Source organism: Nicrophorus vespilloides, unplaced genomic scaffold, assembly GCF_001412225.1.
Source record: "Nicrophorus vespilloides isolate i.1.1-1 unplaced genomic scaffold, Nicve_v1.0, whole genome shotgun sequence".
Taxonomy (NCBI): Eukaryota; Metazoa; Arthropoda; class Insecta; order Coleoptera; family Silphidae; genus Nicrophorus; species Nicrophorus vespilloides.
Window position 1 is genome coordinate 34,383 of NW_017095694.1, and position 17,827 is coordinate 52,209.

The 17,827-nt window shown below is 29.8% G+C and overlaps 1 protein-coding gene across 3 annotated transcripts in view; it reads left to right on the forward strand.

Annotated features, from left to right (window-relative positions):
• The window catches only part of LOC108560036 (metabotropic glutamate receptor 7), an 87,908-nt gene that overhangs the window by 6,849 nt on the left and 63,232 nt on the right, over positions 1-17,827 (forward strand). For 2 of the 3 annotated variants that reach the window (XM_017917472.1, XM_017917480.1), the window contains exons 1-2: positions 1,070-1,081; positions 10,590-10,721. In XM_017917472.1, coding sequence (XP_017772961.1) covers positions 10,593-10,721 — 129 coding nt within the window. In that variant the 5' untranslated portion in view covers positions 1,070-1,081; positions 10,590-10,592. Of the gene's footprint in view, positions 1-1,069; positions 1,082-10,589; positions 10,722-17,827 lie in introns of those variants that run through there. The other variant, XM_017917466.1, reaches the window with a different exon arrangement.

The window sequence follows — 17,827 nt, forward strand, 5'->3', positions numbered from 1 at the left end:
TTCATTTTGGAACTAGATACAAACTATGATTCCAATACATAATTTTATATAATTTTTATGTAAAATAAATATATATTTAAAAATTGTTGCATGCTTTAAATATTTTAACTATTTTATAAAAACAAAATGATTGATTATATAAATATAATAATATGGTATATAAAACAGGTGGTCTACAGAAATGAAAAGGTTTTGTTGTATATTTTTTTCTCTCATTCTATAATACTCATTCTTCGTTCGTCAATCTCTACCGAACACTTCGGATGTTTGCAAGAAATTTCGATTACATCTTGTAAGGCTTGTTCAAATAACCATTTGTCTTTGGTGCCGATTTCGTGGATGCCTTCCGCCGCCGGTAGAAGGCAGTTCGGCTTGCTTATAAATCAGGTCCACCCCACACACACTAGTTTTGCCCACTCGAGATGATTACTTTCCAGCGCTAATCCTTTCCAGCCGCCTCCATTCCTACCCATTTCTCCACTGGCCGACCATCAATCATCGCACTCTTAGCCGCCACCAACAAAACCATCCGATTACAATCAACACTTTTAATCTACGCGAAATGAAAATGTCCCCTTTCCCGGGAATTTTGGAAAAATATATAGTCTCCGAGAAATTATAAAAATTGAAAATTTCATAAAATGTGTAAACTTAAAATTTGAAAGCTGGCGCAATTATAAAGTATCTCATGACAAAAGTTAATAAAATCGTTAATGATCTTGGAAGAGATATGCACTATTAGATAGACTTTGACAACATACTGATAAACAAATTATTTAATTCGGAAACTATCTGATAGTTGAAAATCAGCCATAATTTTTTAAATTTCTCTAGTGCCGAGAATTCCCGGGAATACCATAAACATTTGTCTCGTGTCCAGGGAAAAAAAAAAGTTCGAGACTGAGCAACACAAGATATTTTTTTCTTTTTACCTGACCCATATAAAGATAATTTGATTTACCTAAAATACTATAACGGAATGATTTAAACAAAGAATAGCTTTTAGATGTAGTTAATAATAGTATATGTCATTTTTCTTTCGTTTTTAATTCTTTATAATTTACAGGGCAGAAGAACGACGGTGAGTAATCCTTTAATATCCTTATTCAACAACGATTCTAAAACTAAATTACCTAAAGATAATTTATTAATTCTACTTAGAAACTCAGTAAACTTTCAAATTTTCAATAGACTTTATTCCCAATTATGTAATACTTATATAAAAATATAGTTGATACCTTTGACCCAAATTAGGACTAATAAAAATTTGTAAATAATTAAAGAAAATTAATTGTATTTTCATTATTATGTTGAAATATTTTGAAGTATAGCTTTATATACTTTATATGCTCTATGTGTGAAATCCTCAATGGGCTATCAATATGGGATTCTCATGCGGCCGTTCCGAACATCAATCCTATTTGAAAACAGAATTGCTTTATGGTGGATACACATGGGAATATGGTAATCCTTTATGTTGTGCCGCCTACTTCAGAGATCATTTATTTTATATCCGTTGAATACAAGTTATTTTATTACAGTTAATTTCAAGCAATTTTACAAAAAAAATATAGACAAAATTAAATATGTTCAATATGATTTGTTTTTTGTTAATTTTTGTATATTATGACGAGATATTTAAGAAAAAATAATAATTTTAGCCTGCTAACATTTTTTTACAATAATATTTAAAAAGTATATCACAAATTTTTATATAATCAAAAAAAAAATTAAATCAAAGTTTCTAATTTTAAATTAATTGTACAGATCAATTAAATATGAAAACAGTAATGTATTATTCAATACTGTAAAATAAATATTTTAAATATTAATTAGAAAATATTTTTACAGATTTAATTACATTAATAACAATAAGTTTATTTATAACGTTTTTATTGGTTCTAGTTTGGGCAAATAAAGCTTATTAATAGAAAAAAAATCATTCGTTATTTATTGGTACTTACAAATAATAATAATAACATTACCTTGCAATAAAATATGGAAATTTTCATTTATTATTCAAGTGTAGCTCCTATCCTTTCAAATCGGCTTTAAAACATTCATATACTTGATATTTCATAAAATATAAACACAAACAAAACATTATTTTAAATCCTTCCATAATATTATGTTATTACATAGAATTACTACAAAATATGCATTTAAATAATACAGTTAAATAACTGTACTTATTAACTTTTCAATGCAGATTTAACGGCTTTAAATCCATATTGTTTTATAAAATATCACCGCATATCGAGGATTATTTTAATAATACTTTAGTCAATTATTAAGTAATGATTATTTAATGTTTAAAGTAAAAATAAATAAATAAACATAATTTATTGTACACATATAAAAATATTTATATACTATAAGAACTAAAACCTTCAACTGATTTAAGAAGATCATCCAAATTAATGCATTAAGACAAAGCAATTGAATTCATCACTAAGAGCAGTGAACAACTAATGATCAGTTATTGGTTATGTATACTTTGTATGCGGTTATTTCTTCGTTTTCGTTTTATTGGGGAGGATGAAATCCCCGCTATTTTTGGGGTTGTGCAGAAGTTCCGAAAAGATGCGGAGGGTGGGTTTATTGGCTAAATTTCACAGAATGTTGCCCGGCAAGAAGAATAAATCCCGGAGGACACTTCTTATTCCAGTCGTCGCGCGTGTCCCGCCCGATTGCGTAACTTTGTGCATATGTTCCTGAGCGCTGACAATTATTGGGGGGCTCACGAAAACACTTGAAGAAAGTTATCCAAGGATCTATGGCCATCCGACTTCAGAAATTGCTATTGAGGTATAGACCACTCAGATCGAAAAGTTCAGCAACTCAGTAAATTTTTCAATTTCACAAACAAAGTATGTCTTTTTGCAATCCTGAGATACCTTTCAACAAATTTTATCGATAACTTAACAAAATACAAATTTATTTATTATTTATTTTTTCATTATTGTAATTTTTTTTAATATATTTAAGTCTATTAATAATAACAATAGAAATTTGGATGATTACATAAAAATTGTGATGGATATATCACACAAAAAGTTGAAACTGTATAAGAAATGCTATTGATTTACATATGAAAATTAATATTTAATAACTTTTTATTGATTTAAATTATTAATGTGTTTCTGAGTATTCCATTAAATATTTATAAGTTTCTTATGATTAAATTTCGAAGGATAATTAAAAATAAAATTGTATTAAATTTTTTATACGCTTTTTAATAATTTATGAAAAATAAGTATTCTGTAATCAATTCAGTACGTTTTAATGGATTTTATTAATTAAATAATTAATTATCTAAGAAGATCTTTTTCATATATTTTTTGGACATGTTTTTCATATAAGAAATTTATATAATCATTTGTTGGCACACAAACAAATATGAATTATATTAAAATAAAAACTTTATTAATTTGTACAAGTATTCAGATTTTAAGAAGATAAGAAATAAGTTTTAAGAACAAAAGAAAAGAAAAAATAAGAATGTAATAATAATATTTTTTACATTTATAATTAAACAAAATGCGTTTTTGACAATTTTTGGATGGGTGATAATAATAAGAAATAAGAAACTAATTGAACTATTTGAATATTTCCTAGAAAAACTAATCCTGTCAATATGTAATATATAATATTGAAGCACCTCGTGATCCTTGTAGGGATGAAATATTTTGAAGTGATATATTATTGATTAATAGTTATTTAATAAAATAAGTTCATAAAGTTGACTTACCAATGTCTTCATTGGAGGAGGTTGTATCTTTTAGTTCTTCGGATAGCCTCGAGCAGGACACAGGACATAAATACTACTACATCGATAAAATTGTATAAACACGAGCGTGAAAGGGGGAAATGCACGTACCGGATGTCTGATTATATAAATGTCACGTGGGCGGCTGCATGTCCTGCCACCTCCTTTGTTCCCCTGTTAGTTGGGGGCGGCGCGAATGCAGGACAGCCCGCCTGCAGCATACATCTCTCTCGGTTAACAGAATTTATTGGTACGCAGATTACGTGAAAGTTTATTCATACCGTAGAAACACGATGATTGGTTGTTAAAATTGGATGAAAAAGATGTTACCCAGGCAACTATCACCGTCTCGCTGAGTAGGGGAGATGGCGAATTGCGTAATAAAAATATGTATTGATTATGTGCTCATCATGGATACCTTGCGTACATACAAATTTGCAAACTTTTCTGCATGTGTGGACAAAAATCAAATTAAAGTTTTGTTAGGAGATATTTTTTTACTATTAACCATCAGGTTATATGACAATGCGTATACTCTTTCTTTATACAAACTATTCTACTTTAGTGTCTCAATATTAACCAATGGGTCATCCATCTTGTTTAACTTTTAAAAGCTATGGAACAAAAACATATCAAATCTCCAAGCTATGCTACCATAGTTTTCTATTTGCAAATTGTGCCTATACCCAAAGTATGCTATAATGTACATTCCCTGACAATAAAAATATATATTATTTACTGGAATCATTCTAATTTATTGCCTTAATATTAAGAAATGGATCACCCATCTTACTAAACTATGGAAGAACAACATGTCAAATCCCCCAAACGATGCTACCATAGTTATCATTTAGGAAATACCCAAAGTATAATATGGGTCATCCATCTTGCTTAACTTTTAGAATCTATGGTATTAAAAAGACCAATTCAAGCAATACACGGATAATAAGACATTTTAATTATACCTGTATATGAAAAACGGAATAAAAGCCTGGCGTATCCACCAAATGTGTATTCATTTTATATCTCTAGTTTTAATTGATGCCAAAGTGAAAAAATGTATGTCAAGTTAGCATAATATATTTGAAGAAAACTGTCAAAAGACAGCCGATTTTCCTGTAAACAATATAAAAAAATTGAATTTATATTTTATGATTTAATTGAAATGATTATTTATTAATCAAATATTTATCGGATTTGTCGACGCACTTTCTATAAAATTTGGCTATAAAATAATAATTCCCTACCGTTTGGGTATTTATTTACATCAACATTAATCAGTTGGAATGCATTTTACAATTCGCAGTTGATTGGTGTCCGCCAATAACGAATAATAATTATAAACTGATTTGCTTTAAGCGAAGTCAATTTCATTTGATTTTATTTCATATATATATATTTATTTTATAATATACAAATATAAATTATAATTACAAATCGGCTGCTTTTAATTATTTTCATTTAAAATACATTTACATATATTTTTTATATAATTATTAATATTTATTTATTTGTACACATGAACACTGTTAAGAGTGAAATCCCCATATTCAGTGCCCGTTACCAAAACAGACTGGAAAACCACACCAACGGTCTCGCGTTATCAATAGTGACACCCCCCCACAGACTAAAGAGACACAACACTCTCGACCTCCCCTTTAGAAAATAAAAGTTAGTTTTATTGTTTAAAGTTTCATAGTGTCGTCAAAATCAATTTTTATTTGGGTTGTTATTGTCATCGAATTATTTCTTGTTAGGTACATTTATAATTGTTTATAGGAAGATTTCCGATGGGAAATTGTTCCGCTCTATGCTTTTATTTAGTTTTTTCTGTTTTTATTTTCTTTTTTTCTGTCTTGGCCAAAAACATTCAACTTATAAAAATGTTTATATAAAAAATACTACGAGGAAAGATCTACTATGGTCGTTAGATCTTTAATATTTTCCAATTTTTTTGTACTTAATTTTTGTTTAATTTGCAAAAAATAACAAAATTTCAAATTTTAACTAATTACAAATTACTTACCTTATTAATATAAAAAATAATTACAAGTGAATAAAATATTGGAATAAGGAAATTTTTTATATACTATTTTATACATACATATAAAATATTATTTCTGTTTCCACATTTCAATATGGTTCCAATTTATTTACTTAATATTCAACACATTTTGGTGATAAATCATTTGTATATATTTAATTAATAAATGGAAATATGTTTACCCGAATGAAATATCATCTAATTAAAAATGACATTTAATAATTAATACTTTTCAATCAATCATTTTATTATTTAGTTATAATTAAAAAAATACAATTTCTAATAATAATATTATAGTTCTTAATAATAATAATTTATTGGCCAAACATCAATACATAAGAAGAAGAAAAAAAAGTACAATTTATACATAAATAAATTATAACATACAATAATAAAAAATATATATTAATAGGCTGGCCAAAGGGCTAACGACCTAGGTCTTTCGACCCTATAGTTCTTAAATACACTATACTTGTATTAATTAAGTTTTGAGGTGGTTAAGACAATGAAAAATAAAACAAAAGAACACATTTATATATATTTAACTCTCCGTTACTAGCGCCCCATTTTGTAACATCGGTACTCGCTTGGCGCCTCAAAAACTCCGTTAAATATAACATTAATAATTAATTTATATAAATATATAATTGATTAGATGTTTATTTTATAAAATGTAAATAAAAAGTTTGTTTCTGATTGTTTGTCCTCTAAAACATGCCTTTTTTCTAAAATGATAAAGTAAATATTGTAAAACGACTATTCACGTGGTATCTGATAGACTCTACTAAGTATGACTCTATCAGTATTAAAAGTTATGATTGGTATTATATCCACTGTCATCTCAAAAACGTCACGTAACGAATGGTTAAATCGTTGGGAATATTGAAATGATGATTTGATTGTTGTTTTTAGTAGATAGTTGCAAGTGTTAAACTTGACATTGTCAAACTGATGAGGCGTGAATAATGTAAACGCAAGTTTATGAAATTAATGAAGTCCATAAATTAATTATGCCACGTCCACGATATTAATTCACTTTGGTAGCGCGAGAGCGGCGTTAATAATTTACATCCATAATGCGAACCGGATTCCAACCATTCCTCATACTGTTTTTCTCCTCCCGATTCTCAATCTTTTATTTTCTACAAGAGACAAGAGCGCTAATGTCTATGAGGGTGCATCTGAGATGAAAGCATTTTCAACAGAGCCACACTGTAAATTATTAATTATGCACTTAAATGCGATCCGCGGATTATAGCAGCCCTCGCAATTTCAAGCAATCCCCAAAAACCGTGATATCTTGGGATTTTCAACGCCGCAGCAAATCCTTACTTGCGGATTCTGTTCCGTAGATTTTCAGACAGCGCAACTAAATCCTACTTAAATTTTTAATTTTACCACATACATTTTATTTATTTTTTTCAATAATAGTTCTTTAAAAAGTTTATATTTTAAAAGTTTTAATACTTTTCAACTGATTTTCGACGGCAATTTTTTTATTTTACAACCAAAATCTTATATTTTCTTACGAATATACCATAGTTTCACATTTATGAATATCTCGATTTAATTTTGCATTGATTTTCGAAAGCACACATTATCTTCAACTAAAGTTTACTAGAATTTTTGATTTTATAACCAAAATCTATTATTATTATTTTCTTAAGAATCTTCAATAATTTCACATTTATTAAAACATGAATATTTTGAAAGTTTTAATACATCAATATAATTATCTAATGATTTTTGAAAGTACAAACTTTATACCACAAAAATATTAAATTTTCATATAAATCTAGTCTTATATTCTTAAAACGTTTAAATTTTGAAAGTTTTAATACAACAATTTAGCTTTCTACCGATTTTTGAAGGCACAAACTATCTTCAACTAAAGTTTACTAGAATGTTTGATTATATAACCAAAATCTATTATTATTATTTTCTTAAGAATTGTCAATAGTTTCACATTTATTAAAACATGAATATTTTGAAAGTTTTAATACATCAATATAATTATCTAATGATTTTTGAAAGCACAAACTTTATACCACAAAAATATTAAATTTTCATATAAATCTAGTCTTATATTCTTGAAACGTTCATATTTTGAAAGTTTTAATACAACCGATTTCTATCTTTAACTAAATTTTACTTGAATTTTTAATTTTACCACAAAAATATATTTTTTTTTAAGAATCTTCAATACTTTCATTTTATTTCAAACATTTATATTTTGAAAGTTTTCATATTTCAATTTAAATTTCCACTCATTTTCGAAGACATAAAATTACCTTCAACCTATATTTTCAATTTTACTACAAAAATCATATATTTTCTAAAGAAACTTCAACAGTTCTACATTCTTTAAAACTTGGATATTTGGAATTTTTAACTGATTTTTGAAGGCACATAAATCCAAATTGAATTTAGATAAAAATCTAATTCAAATATTGCTTTTTTTAAAATAATAGTTTCATTTTCATTAAAAATTTGATGAGTTGAAATATTCTGACAAATGTTTTTATACTTATTTTAACATCAATATATATAAGCTGATTTGGATTAATTATATAATATTCCAATAAAATAACTAATTTCAACAAAACACATAATTTCCTATGAAAATAACATGTATTTCGTAGCATCAATAATCCTCAACTAACTAATTTCATACTGAACTATTATTAATATATTTTAATGATGTGTTTCAGCAGATTACGTTTGATTGTAATGCAAAACAAGGGGGTTATACGATAATCCTCACGAAAGCGGCTTTAAAACATACAATGAACCTGTCCATTAATTACACACTGCTTCCATTCCACTCGGTGGTGTTTTCTTTCTCTTCCGCTGTTTACATAAACGGGATCAATGTTGACATAACGGGTACAGACATTTAAATTATGAAAAAAGTTTAGAATCGTTTCGCTTATCGTCGTTCGCAGCTCTTGAAATTAACGCTACATAATAGAGCGAATTAAATATTGACTCAATGCAAATTCTGTGTAAATATCTTGAGCTGTGGAAAAGAGAAAATCTTGTTTTACTTTCATTTTATTCTCTTTGTTTCACCGTTTTATTTTTCTGTTTATTCTGTACCCTCGATTGATATTCTGTGACAGGTTTAACATGAAAGTGATTGTTCGAAGACCCTAGGGGTTGTCCCATGCATGAGACAGTTATATTGGCTACCAAAGCTCCTTGGAGGAAAGCCCTAATCTGAATTGTCGGTCACTGTATCACTTTAAAACCAGTCATTCTACCTGCCAGGAATTCAATATTGAAAGAAATATCGTTAGGTAAAGTGGGACATTGACCTTAACTTCCACTTATAACAGTTCAACAACTAGTTGGGACATCTATTCAACAATTAACGCCGTTTCAAGCACTTCCGAGTCCCTGCCTATTATTTTGGAGAATGCTCACCGGTATTAAACGCTCGAATCACACGTTTTGATAAGTGTCAATAATGCTAGTTCTAAATTAGTCCTATTTCCTGAAGCATCTTACACCACTCAAACAATTAAAGATCATCTGAGTTTCAGTTTATGTTTCAATTTAATTAATTATAATCCTTATTATAAAATAAACCGGAAACTGGATTATATTATTAATTATTTATTTAAAAATTATTATTGACCAACATTTTTCAGCCAAAGTTGAAGAAAACCTAATAATTTTGAGTCCTTAATATAAAATAAAACTGAATAAATAACAAAATTAGACCGATAAAAGTAATATAAAAAGTATAAACATTTTTTTTAAAAGCATGTTACTAATTATTATAATTATGTAATAATTATATTTACGTTTCAAATAGGCTGAATGTGACAGTTTAATAAGTTATAAATTGTGTATTTTCTTTAATAATTTATAACCGGTAGACTACGTTAGATAATTAAGCTAAACTCATCTCAAACTGAAATTATTAGAAAATCCATACTGGATAAGCAAAGAAGCACCACGCTGCGACTTGCCCAGAATAAGTGTCTTTCAAAGCGGCTTTCAGTTTCAGGCAGGCGATGCATACAAACTTGAACCGCACCGAAACTCCCGTCAGACTACTACTGGCAGCCGAATTACATCTTCTCCTTCTACTTTGCATGAAAGCCTCCTGAAAATCTCAATCTCAACTGGAAAATTGTCCTTGTGAAACATAATGCATAGTCCTGCTACATGTAATGGTTATAGCCTCCGCGTGCGCCGATTTGATAATAATTCATTTGTATTTGTAGGCTCATTTGCCTGCGAAAGGATTAAAAAGTCCTTTGGGTAAATGCCTCGGTTTCCCTTATAGTTATGTATATTCAATTTTTTTTTGGTTTTGTTCGGTAAAGCGAGCAAAAGAAAATGAGGACATTAAATGTAGCTTTGCAGTATTACCATTAAAAAGGATCTTCATCGTCCTATATTCTTGTTTTTCTTCTTCCAAATCGCAGTTACGTAATCGAATTGGTGGTGTGGTTAAATTATTGTAATCCGCATCCAACATAAAGTATATGTTATTTCATGAAATATTTCATATTATTTTTTACTTATAAACATTTTATACTTTATCTAGATATTTCATGGAATAGCATTAATCCTTCCAGTTTAGTTATAACCTATCTCTTCGTCCTGTATGTGTTGCTCGATAAATGTATGTACCCAATATACACAAAAGTAACTTTCAAAGCTCACTGATTGTATGGACGTTTTGTTGCTCCAGTAAAGCTATCACTATATTCTCTCTATTATACTAATCTTGTTCCATTTGTTTTCTTCTTTCCTTTCCAGGATATGTCCGAATACAAGTGCGCCTCAGGAGGACCCCCCATGTATGTCCCGCATAAACCTGTCACTGCAGTCATCGGTGCCTCGTTTAGCGTCGTTTCCATCATGGTTGCCAACATCCTTAGGCTGTTCAAGGTAAACTTATATCCATACTATACCGCATCGATGGCCGATAAAATTTACGCCGAATTCGCGTCCATAAACTAAGCGCTCGCGATTTTATGGAGTCTTAAAGATTCATTTTATTACGCCCTTTGTGTACTCCATCCAGCACCTGCCCTAGCGGCGGAACGCGGTTTCCGGTTTATCCCCGATTTGTTGCCGCGTAAATTCGACTTTTAATGCTGTAATTCCAACTTGTTTTTGTTACATTCGCCCCAATTATTATACACCCTTTAAAGACTATTGCCGTTCTAAATGTAAGTTTCCGTTTGTGGGTAAAATGTCAATATAAAAGTATACTTTTTTAAGTGATTACAATAGAATCACATAATAATACAATTCTGATTACAATTATTTTTTAAACTATACAAATTGGAAACTCATAACTTTTGAAATATAAGTGTTCATATTTTCTTAAATAAACAATGTCAAAGATCAAGATATTAATTAAACCTTAGTTTTTAATTATATTTGTAAAATTACCCACAAATCGTAAATCATATTTTTGTCTTACAATTATATAAATAAATTTAAGAAAACTAAGATATTTCTTTATATCTGGAAAACATCAAATGTTATGCAAGGCGGTGTTATCTGATTATATTAATTCTGCGCCCAATTTTTGTGTATTTTATTTTATAATCTTGCATTGATGAAACTAGTTTCACATGATTTTAAAAAGCGCGCAATGCGTTACGTAAGTCCGCTGCACGTAGCGACGAAAATGCGTACTCCAATTAGACTTTTAAAGATGAAGGTTAAAATCGGCCCTGCGGCCTTTTGCAGGCGCGTTCGCCTCGTTATGCAATCCTGCCTGCATCCATTTAATCTCACCGCATCATCAAATATATTCCTAGCTTTAGAATTTTCAAGAAAAAAAAAGTTCTGAAAAAAATAATGTTGTAATATTTATATTCATCATGTATATATTTACATATACATGCGAAGTGTTAGAAACCAAAGCGTTAACAATGCTGTAATAAAGGGAACGGTGATTATAGGGATGATACAGTGTTAAGGGATTAAGAATGAGACAGCAGATGTAAAAAGTGAATCCGAAGATCCTTCATTAAGACCTCACTCGCTTTTGCATCCTCTGTGGGAGGATTTATCTGCAGGATAAACATGCAATTAATAATTTCTCAGAGCAAAAGAAAACATTCCGTCGGAATGCTCAGACGCAGCCGGGTCAAAGTGATTGCGCCCTTTTGACTTCGACTCTGTATTTGCAGAGCAACAAAGTCGTGTTCACCATTAAGTGGCAATTCGAACATGAAAGACTTTCTCCACGTAAAAAGGATCCAGACCTTATGTTTTTTTCCCTTGATTCCTTCCAATTTATGTTTTCCGTTTATAGACCGGTTACGTGAAATCTATTTATTCAGAACCCATGAAAATGGTAAATCTGGGTCGAAACAACGGGCTGTTGCGTACCCAAGGAGCGGTGACCTGTTCAAATAATTATTCCCCTAGCGTCGCATAAATAGTTACCCCTGAATCCTGGGGGCAGCTCTTATTAAATCTGCGAATTATCCTGTCGCTGGTCCTTGCTCCAAAACTACTGTCCTGGGGTGGCAATCGATTGCAGCCGCCGCGCCGCCTTCACCCTCACGAAGCGCAACAAAACATGCCATTTTTCACACGATTTCATACACAGTTTTCCATCTCCATTTTATTTTATTGCCGTTCTCTTTTTTTTCCTTATACCATTTCCCTTTTTCTGTATGCAGGTGTCTATTCATTTTTATTATTCTTTCCTGCAATATTTGAATGTAAAATTTATTCTCCAACCCATCTCTTTGTATGTATTCTTTCTACAAATTCCATCTAGATTTTATGAAATCTTCTTTCTTATACAACTAATATTATAAATAAAATTTGAATAAACTTAACAAACTATGCATACATAGTTTTCTGTTGTAAAATAAATTATTTTATAATAATATAAATCAATGTAGTAAGAAGAAAGAGTATGAAAAAAATCATTAATAAAAGTTACAAAGACAATGTTAATCTTATACAATTCTATACCTAGTTAATGCCACTATTGATGTGGAACTCAGCAATCGGGAATCATCAATTATTCAATAGAAGATTGCAATTTATTTTTCTGCTGACAACGTACGAAAAAGCATTGTTCATCATCCTTAGAATGCTGACAGATATTTATTACTTGCTTTTGCTCTGTTGTGCCATATCCTTTCAATATAACTTTAAAAACAAATAACTTGAAGACAGTTTCCTCATAACAATTACTAACTCTTCCTAAGCGAGTTCTTCTTATATCATAGAAAATTTTGATTTAGTCTAGATACAATCACATTAGTTATTATATACACAAGTTCGTAAATCTTACACAACAAAATTAAATTTACTAATAAAACTCAAAATAAATAATTTGAATACATCGACAGAAAGATTTTGCTAATTAGAAACGAATACATATTAATTATTATAACACGATTCTGGTACAACGCGCAATATAATAGGAAAATACTCATATAACACGTTTACCTAATTATTCAATATTAAACGAGTTATACTTGATGTATTGTGAATACATATATTATGTAATGTATTTCGTTTCTTGTTATGTATATTTATTTGGTAATAATATGAGTTTCTATTGAGGATGAGATGAACTTGGTGAAGCATTAAAAGGGAACAGACGGTTTACGAGAGGCGTAAATACCAGCAGCATGGATTGTCGAAGTGGATTCAGAACTAAGTCCGAAGTTAATAAATTTCTTTTATGTTCACATTTGGGACGTGCAAAGATAAACTCGATATATTGAAATGAATTTACCACAAGATTTACATTCAGATGTGATACATTATATACAAAAACAAAACTTTTGGTGATATTTTTATTCTGATTATCTTCGAGTTAAATTATTTGTTCCAAGAAATAAATTAGTGCAAATTAAATTAGTTAAATAATTTACTAAATTATACAATAATATAAGTAAATACATGATTTTCATTGTCTTCACTAAAAAATATTGTTTAGATTACTTTGAAAAAAAAAATAGATCAATAAAATATTATATTTATTGGTTAGTTTTCTAAACTTTGATAATAATAGAAAGTTATGTAATAAAGAAATATAGGGAAGTAATTCATAAGTATTGATCAGTGAGTTCAGCCTGTTTCCATAAATGGTACTATAATGTTCCATTGTGTAAGAAATACAACATTTTTTATAAAATAATAAAATAAATAAGTAAATTTTATCAACTTATAATTTATTTATTACTCATTTTAAACATTTTTCTTTGTTTTCACTTCATTAATTAATTATTTTCATTTGTATTATAAATGAAATCATTAAAAATTGACCAAATGTTTTTCTGTCCTAATAAATATGTTTACATAGAAATATCAAACATTCAGATATGAGAAACTTCAAATTGGGAAACGTCAAAGAAATATACCTCAAGGCTACAAACACAAATATAAGTATAGTTTCAGAATAAGGGTTGAAGATCAAAGATAAGAAGTTTAACCCTTCAAACTTAACATAGATAAACAAAATATACTGCAGTTCGGTTAACGTACCTAATCTGTCCATAGCTGGATCGTTATATGAATTGTTCGTAACCGACAATCAAGTTTTTTTTCACTGTACTGAAATGCTATAACTAATTTGGAAAAATGTAGTAGTCAATAATTTAATTAGAATACAATTTCTTGAAGCAAATCATGTTTTTTTTGAAAATTTATGAGAAATGCTTGAAATATATTCAAAATAATCCTAAACTTAAACAAACAGTGATTGTGTTTAAATTTCATCATGTATATGAACAATACACTTAGGATAGTTTCCGTCTCTGATAATTTGCTCTAATTGGAGCAAGGTTTTTTGTGCTTTTCGAAAGGGTTGGCAGTTTGCAGGAACTGACGTTTCGCAATTTGTAAGTATAATGTGCCCTTAGTATATTTGACACGGCCGAAACAAATTGCCGGCTGCTTGTTGATTCCCAGTGTGGCGAAGCCCTGCCGCCCTTAGGGCTAAACAAAATAAATATACGTACGGACAGTAAATTAAAGTTTCATTCGGAGTTCATTCGAACTCTCCCTCCTGAAATATCGGTTGGAATGGTCGTAAATAGTTTAGGCATCAGGATGAAAAAAACACACACAGACTACAGCGCGAATACATAAATAGTACAGAATTGTTTGCCTGTAATGCAGTGATTTGTACCTTTCATAAAACAAGCTCAGACTTGCATTTTTAATCCTTCATGCTTAATATAGGGATTTGATGATTCAATATGTAATTTAAAATATCCATTAATCTTACAAACAAAGCACAGATTTAACTTAAAAATAATGCTGCATTTTGTAAAGGGTTAAAAGCATCAAAACAAAACCCTAGCACGCGTTTTGATAAGAGGGGTGATTTTTGATTATTTTATCTCTGATTAAAAAGGGAGTGAATATGGGCATTACCTTGATACCATTGAACATGGAATTATATAGTTCGACAAATCGTATTGATGGTCATTGCAAAAATCGAAAATCATTTTTTAGTTCCCGAACAAAAATCTAAATTACTATTAGTAAAAGTTTTAAGTATAAAATCATTTAATCTTCGAAAGCAGATTATCCTACTTTTTCTCCTTATGTCCTTGATATTTTCTTCTTTTATTCAATGTCAATGCGTAAAATTGACTACAGGTAAACGATATTCAATTAAAGGCCCTTTTTTGTACCAAAGTCCCTACAGTCGGGTGGCTTGAAGAGTGAATCACCGTTTTCAACCCACAGCAACCCTTAACAAGTTTGGCCCTTCGTTTCGCGGAGTAATGCAAATGGATGGAGATCCTGATGATCCTTCATCCCCTTTAATTATCTCCCTCAACCTCTCAACCGTCCACTCTTCCATCCGTGAGTAGCATTGGCCATTAGGTTCAGATGATTACATTTGGTTAATTTCAAATATTTAATATTAATACAATTTTTCTGTAACTTTACAATTATGCCAATTCCCCAATGCTAATTAGATTGATTACATAATATTGGTTACATAATGTTTCTGATCAAAGACAAGTTAAGCAATATTTGGAAAATTATATAGGTAGAAAATATTTCTATAATTCAACCATAAAACTTCCATATAATATTTTGTTCAATATACTTTCAGAATTAAACGACGGTTATATTCGAATATATTTATCATGCATTTATATGTCCTAATAAAAGAAAATTTGTCGAATCCCCATTGCATGTATAAATCTACAAACAAAACGATGGTGTAAAGTTATTGCTTATGTAATATAGGCTTTCATGTGAATTGGAAGAAGTTCATCAATCCGCGTATAATGCAAGGTGAATTGATGCACAAAAGAAAAGGAGAACAGCACAGATGGAATATGAATATGAATAATATATCAATTGAAAATGGGGAAAAGGGTCGTTGCTGCACGCATCTTTTACATAATGCACATGAATGAATAGCTTCCAGTACATAACAATTGAATATATGTGATTGACATTTCTAATAACGTTTATTACATGCTGAGCGGAGCGACGATGAATGAAATATTTTGCAGAACTTAATAATAACACGAGCTTTCTGTGAAACACAAATGTTGAAATTCCTGTATTTCCATTTTCGTTATCCAATATGAATGTCTTTACTTGCGGATATTTCATTGGGACAAGTTCAAAAAAATGTATCGATTAGACTTTAATAAGCTTTCAATTTCCAACAATTTCTATGCATTTGATATTTCTGATCCATTCCATTCAATTAAAAGTATTTAAGTAAGTCCGAAGTTACGTACAAATATTAGAACGAAAATGCAATTGTGTATTTGATTCTGAATATACTCAGAGTTCCGACGGCAATTTATAACCATGAGCGTATAAAATTTACAAATCATCGAAATAGAAATCCATTTAATATAAATTCAAGGGTTTATTTTTAATTTCTTTTCTAACCCATCCAATTACAATCTTGAACTTCCTTCCTCCACTTTGTGAATCCTCAACAACCGTACACAACTGTTGTCCCGGTGTTGAGCAATTAATAAGAAAAAGAATGACGTAATCTTATCGCTGCAAGAGGCAGCTGAGGGATGGCCCTTAAGATGGTAAATATTATTTATCGTGCGGTTATCAGTCGCGGTTCCCGCGAAGTTTGCGGAATGCGGAAACACTGCGACGTCGAGGATTTAGTTTAATTTTCATGTTTATGTTGATTTCGGCCTGAATCTATCGACGTTTTGTTCCACCAAAATTTATGCGTTCTAGTTATAGCTGTTTGTTATCTGTTCCGGGCGGTTTTTGGAAAGAGGATACCCGGGCTTTTAGCAGTGGAACGCTTTAATGCTTTTACCACCCTCGCATATACACATATATATATATATACACACACACACGGACACTCTCTCTATATATATATACACGTGGCATAGAAGCAAAGTGTGTTTCGAAATTAGAACGCTGTTTTTCCGGCATCATCTTTTTCAAGGATCTAGGTCTTCTGTTTTACCTTTCCGGTGCATTAAAATTCTACAAATCACCCGTTCCTTAGTACCATTTAAGTGGTCTGAGAAAACAACTTATACGTAATTTAATGGAAGCCAGTCCCATAATTGCACCTAACTCAGTAGTTTTTGCACGATTCCCTTGCCTTCTCCTCATCGCAAACATCATCTTCTTCCTAGTATACAGCTACATAATAACCTAAATCGTAGAGATTAATGCTAATTGAGTATCGTTTTGCTTTCCTGCTTTGAACTTTCATATAAGTTAATAGTTTTATTCAAACATCAAACGTATCCTTACATTAAATCACCGTCGATTGAAAATCGTTCCCTCTTTGAAACTTTCTTGTAAGTTAATCATGATGAAGCCAAGCATTTACATTATAAACTTGTACACTTGAAAAGCTTCAGTTGTTAAGATATTATCGATAATACATCTCGATAGAATTATAATCTAGGCTTACGTCTAATTTATCATTGAATAACAATACTTTTTATAGTTATTATCAAATAAAACTAACAGTAATATAAAAATATTTATTGAAACAGTTAAACATACACAAATTTTAAAAAAATAACGAAAAA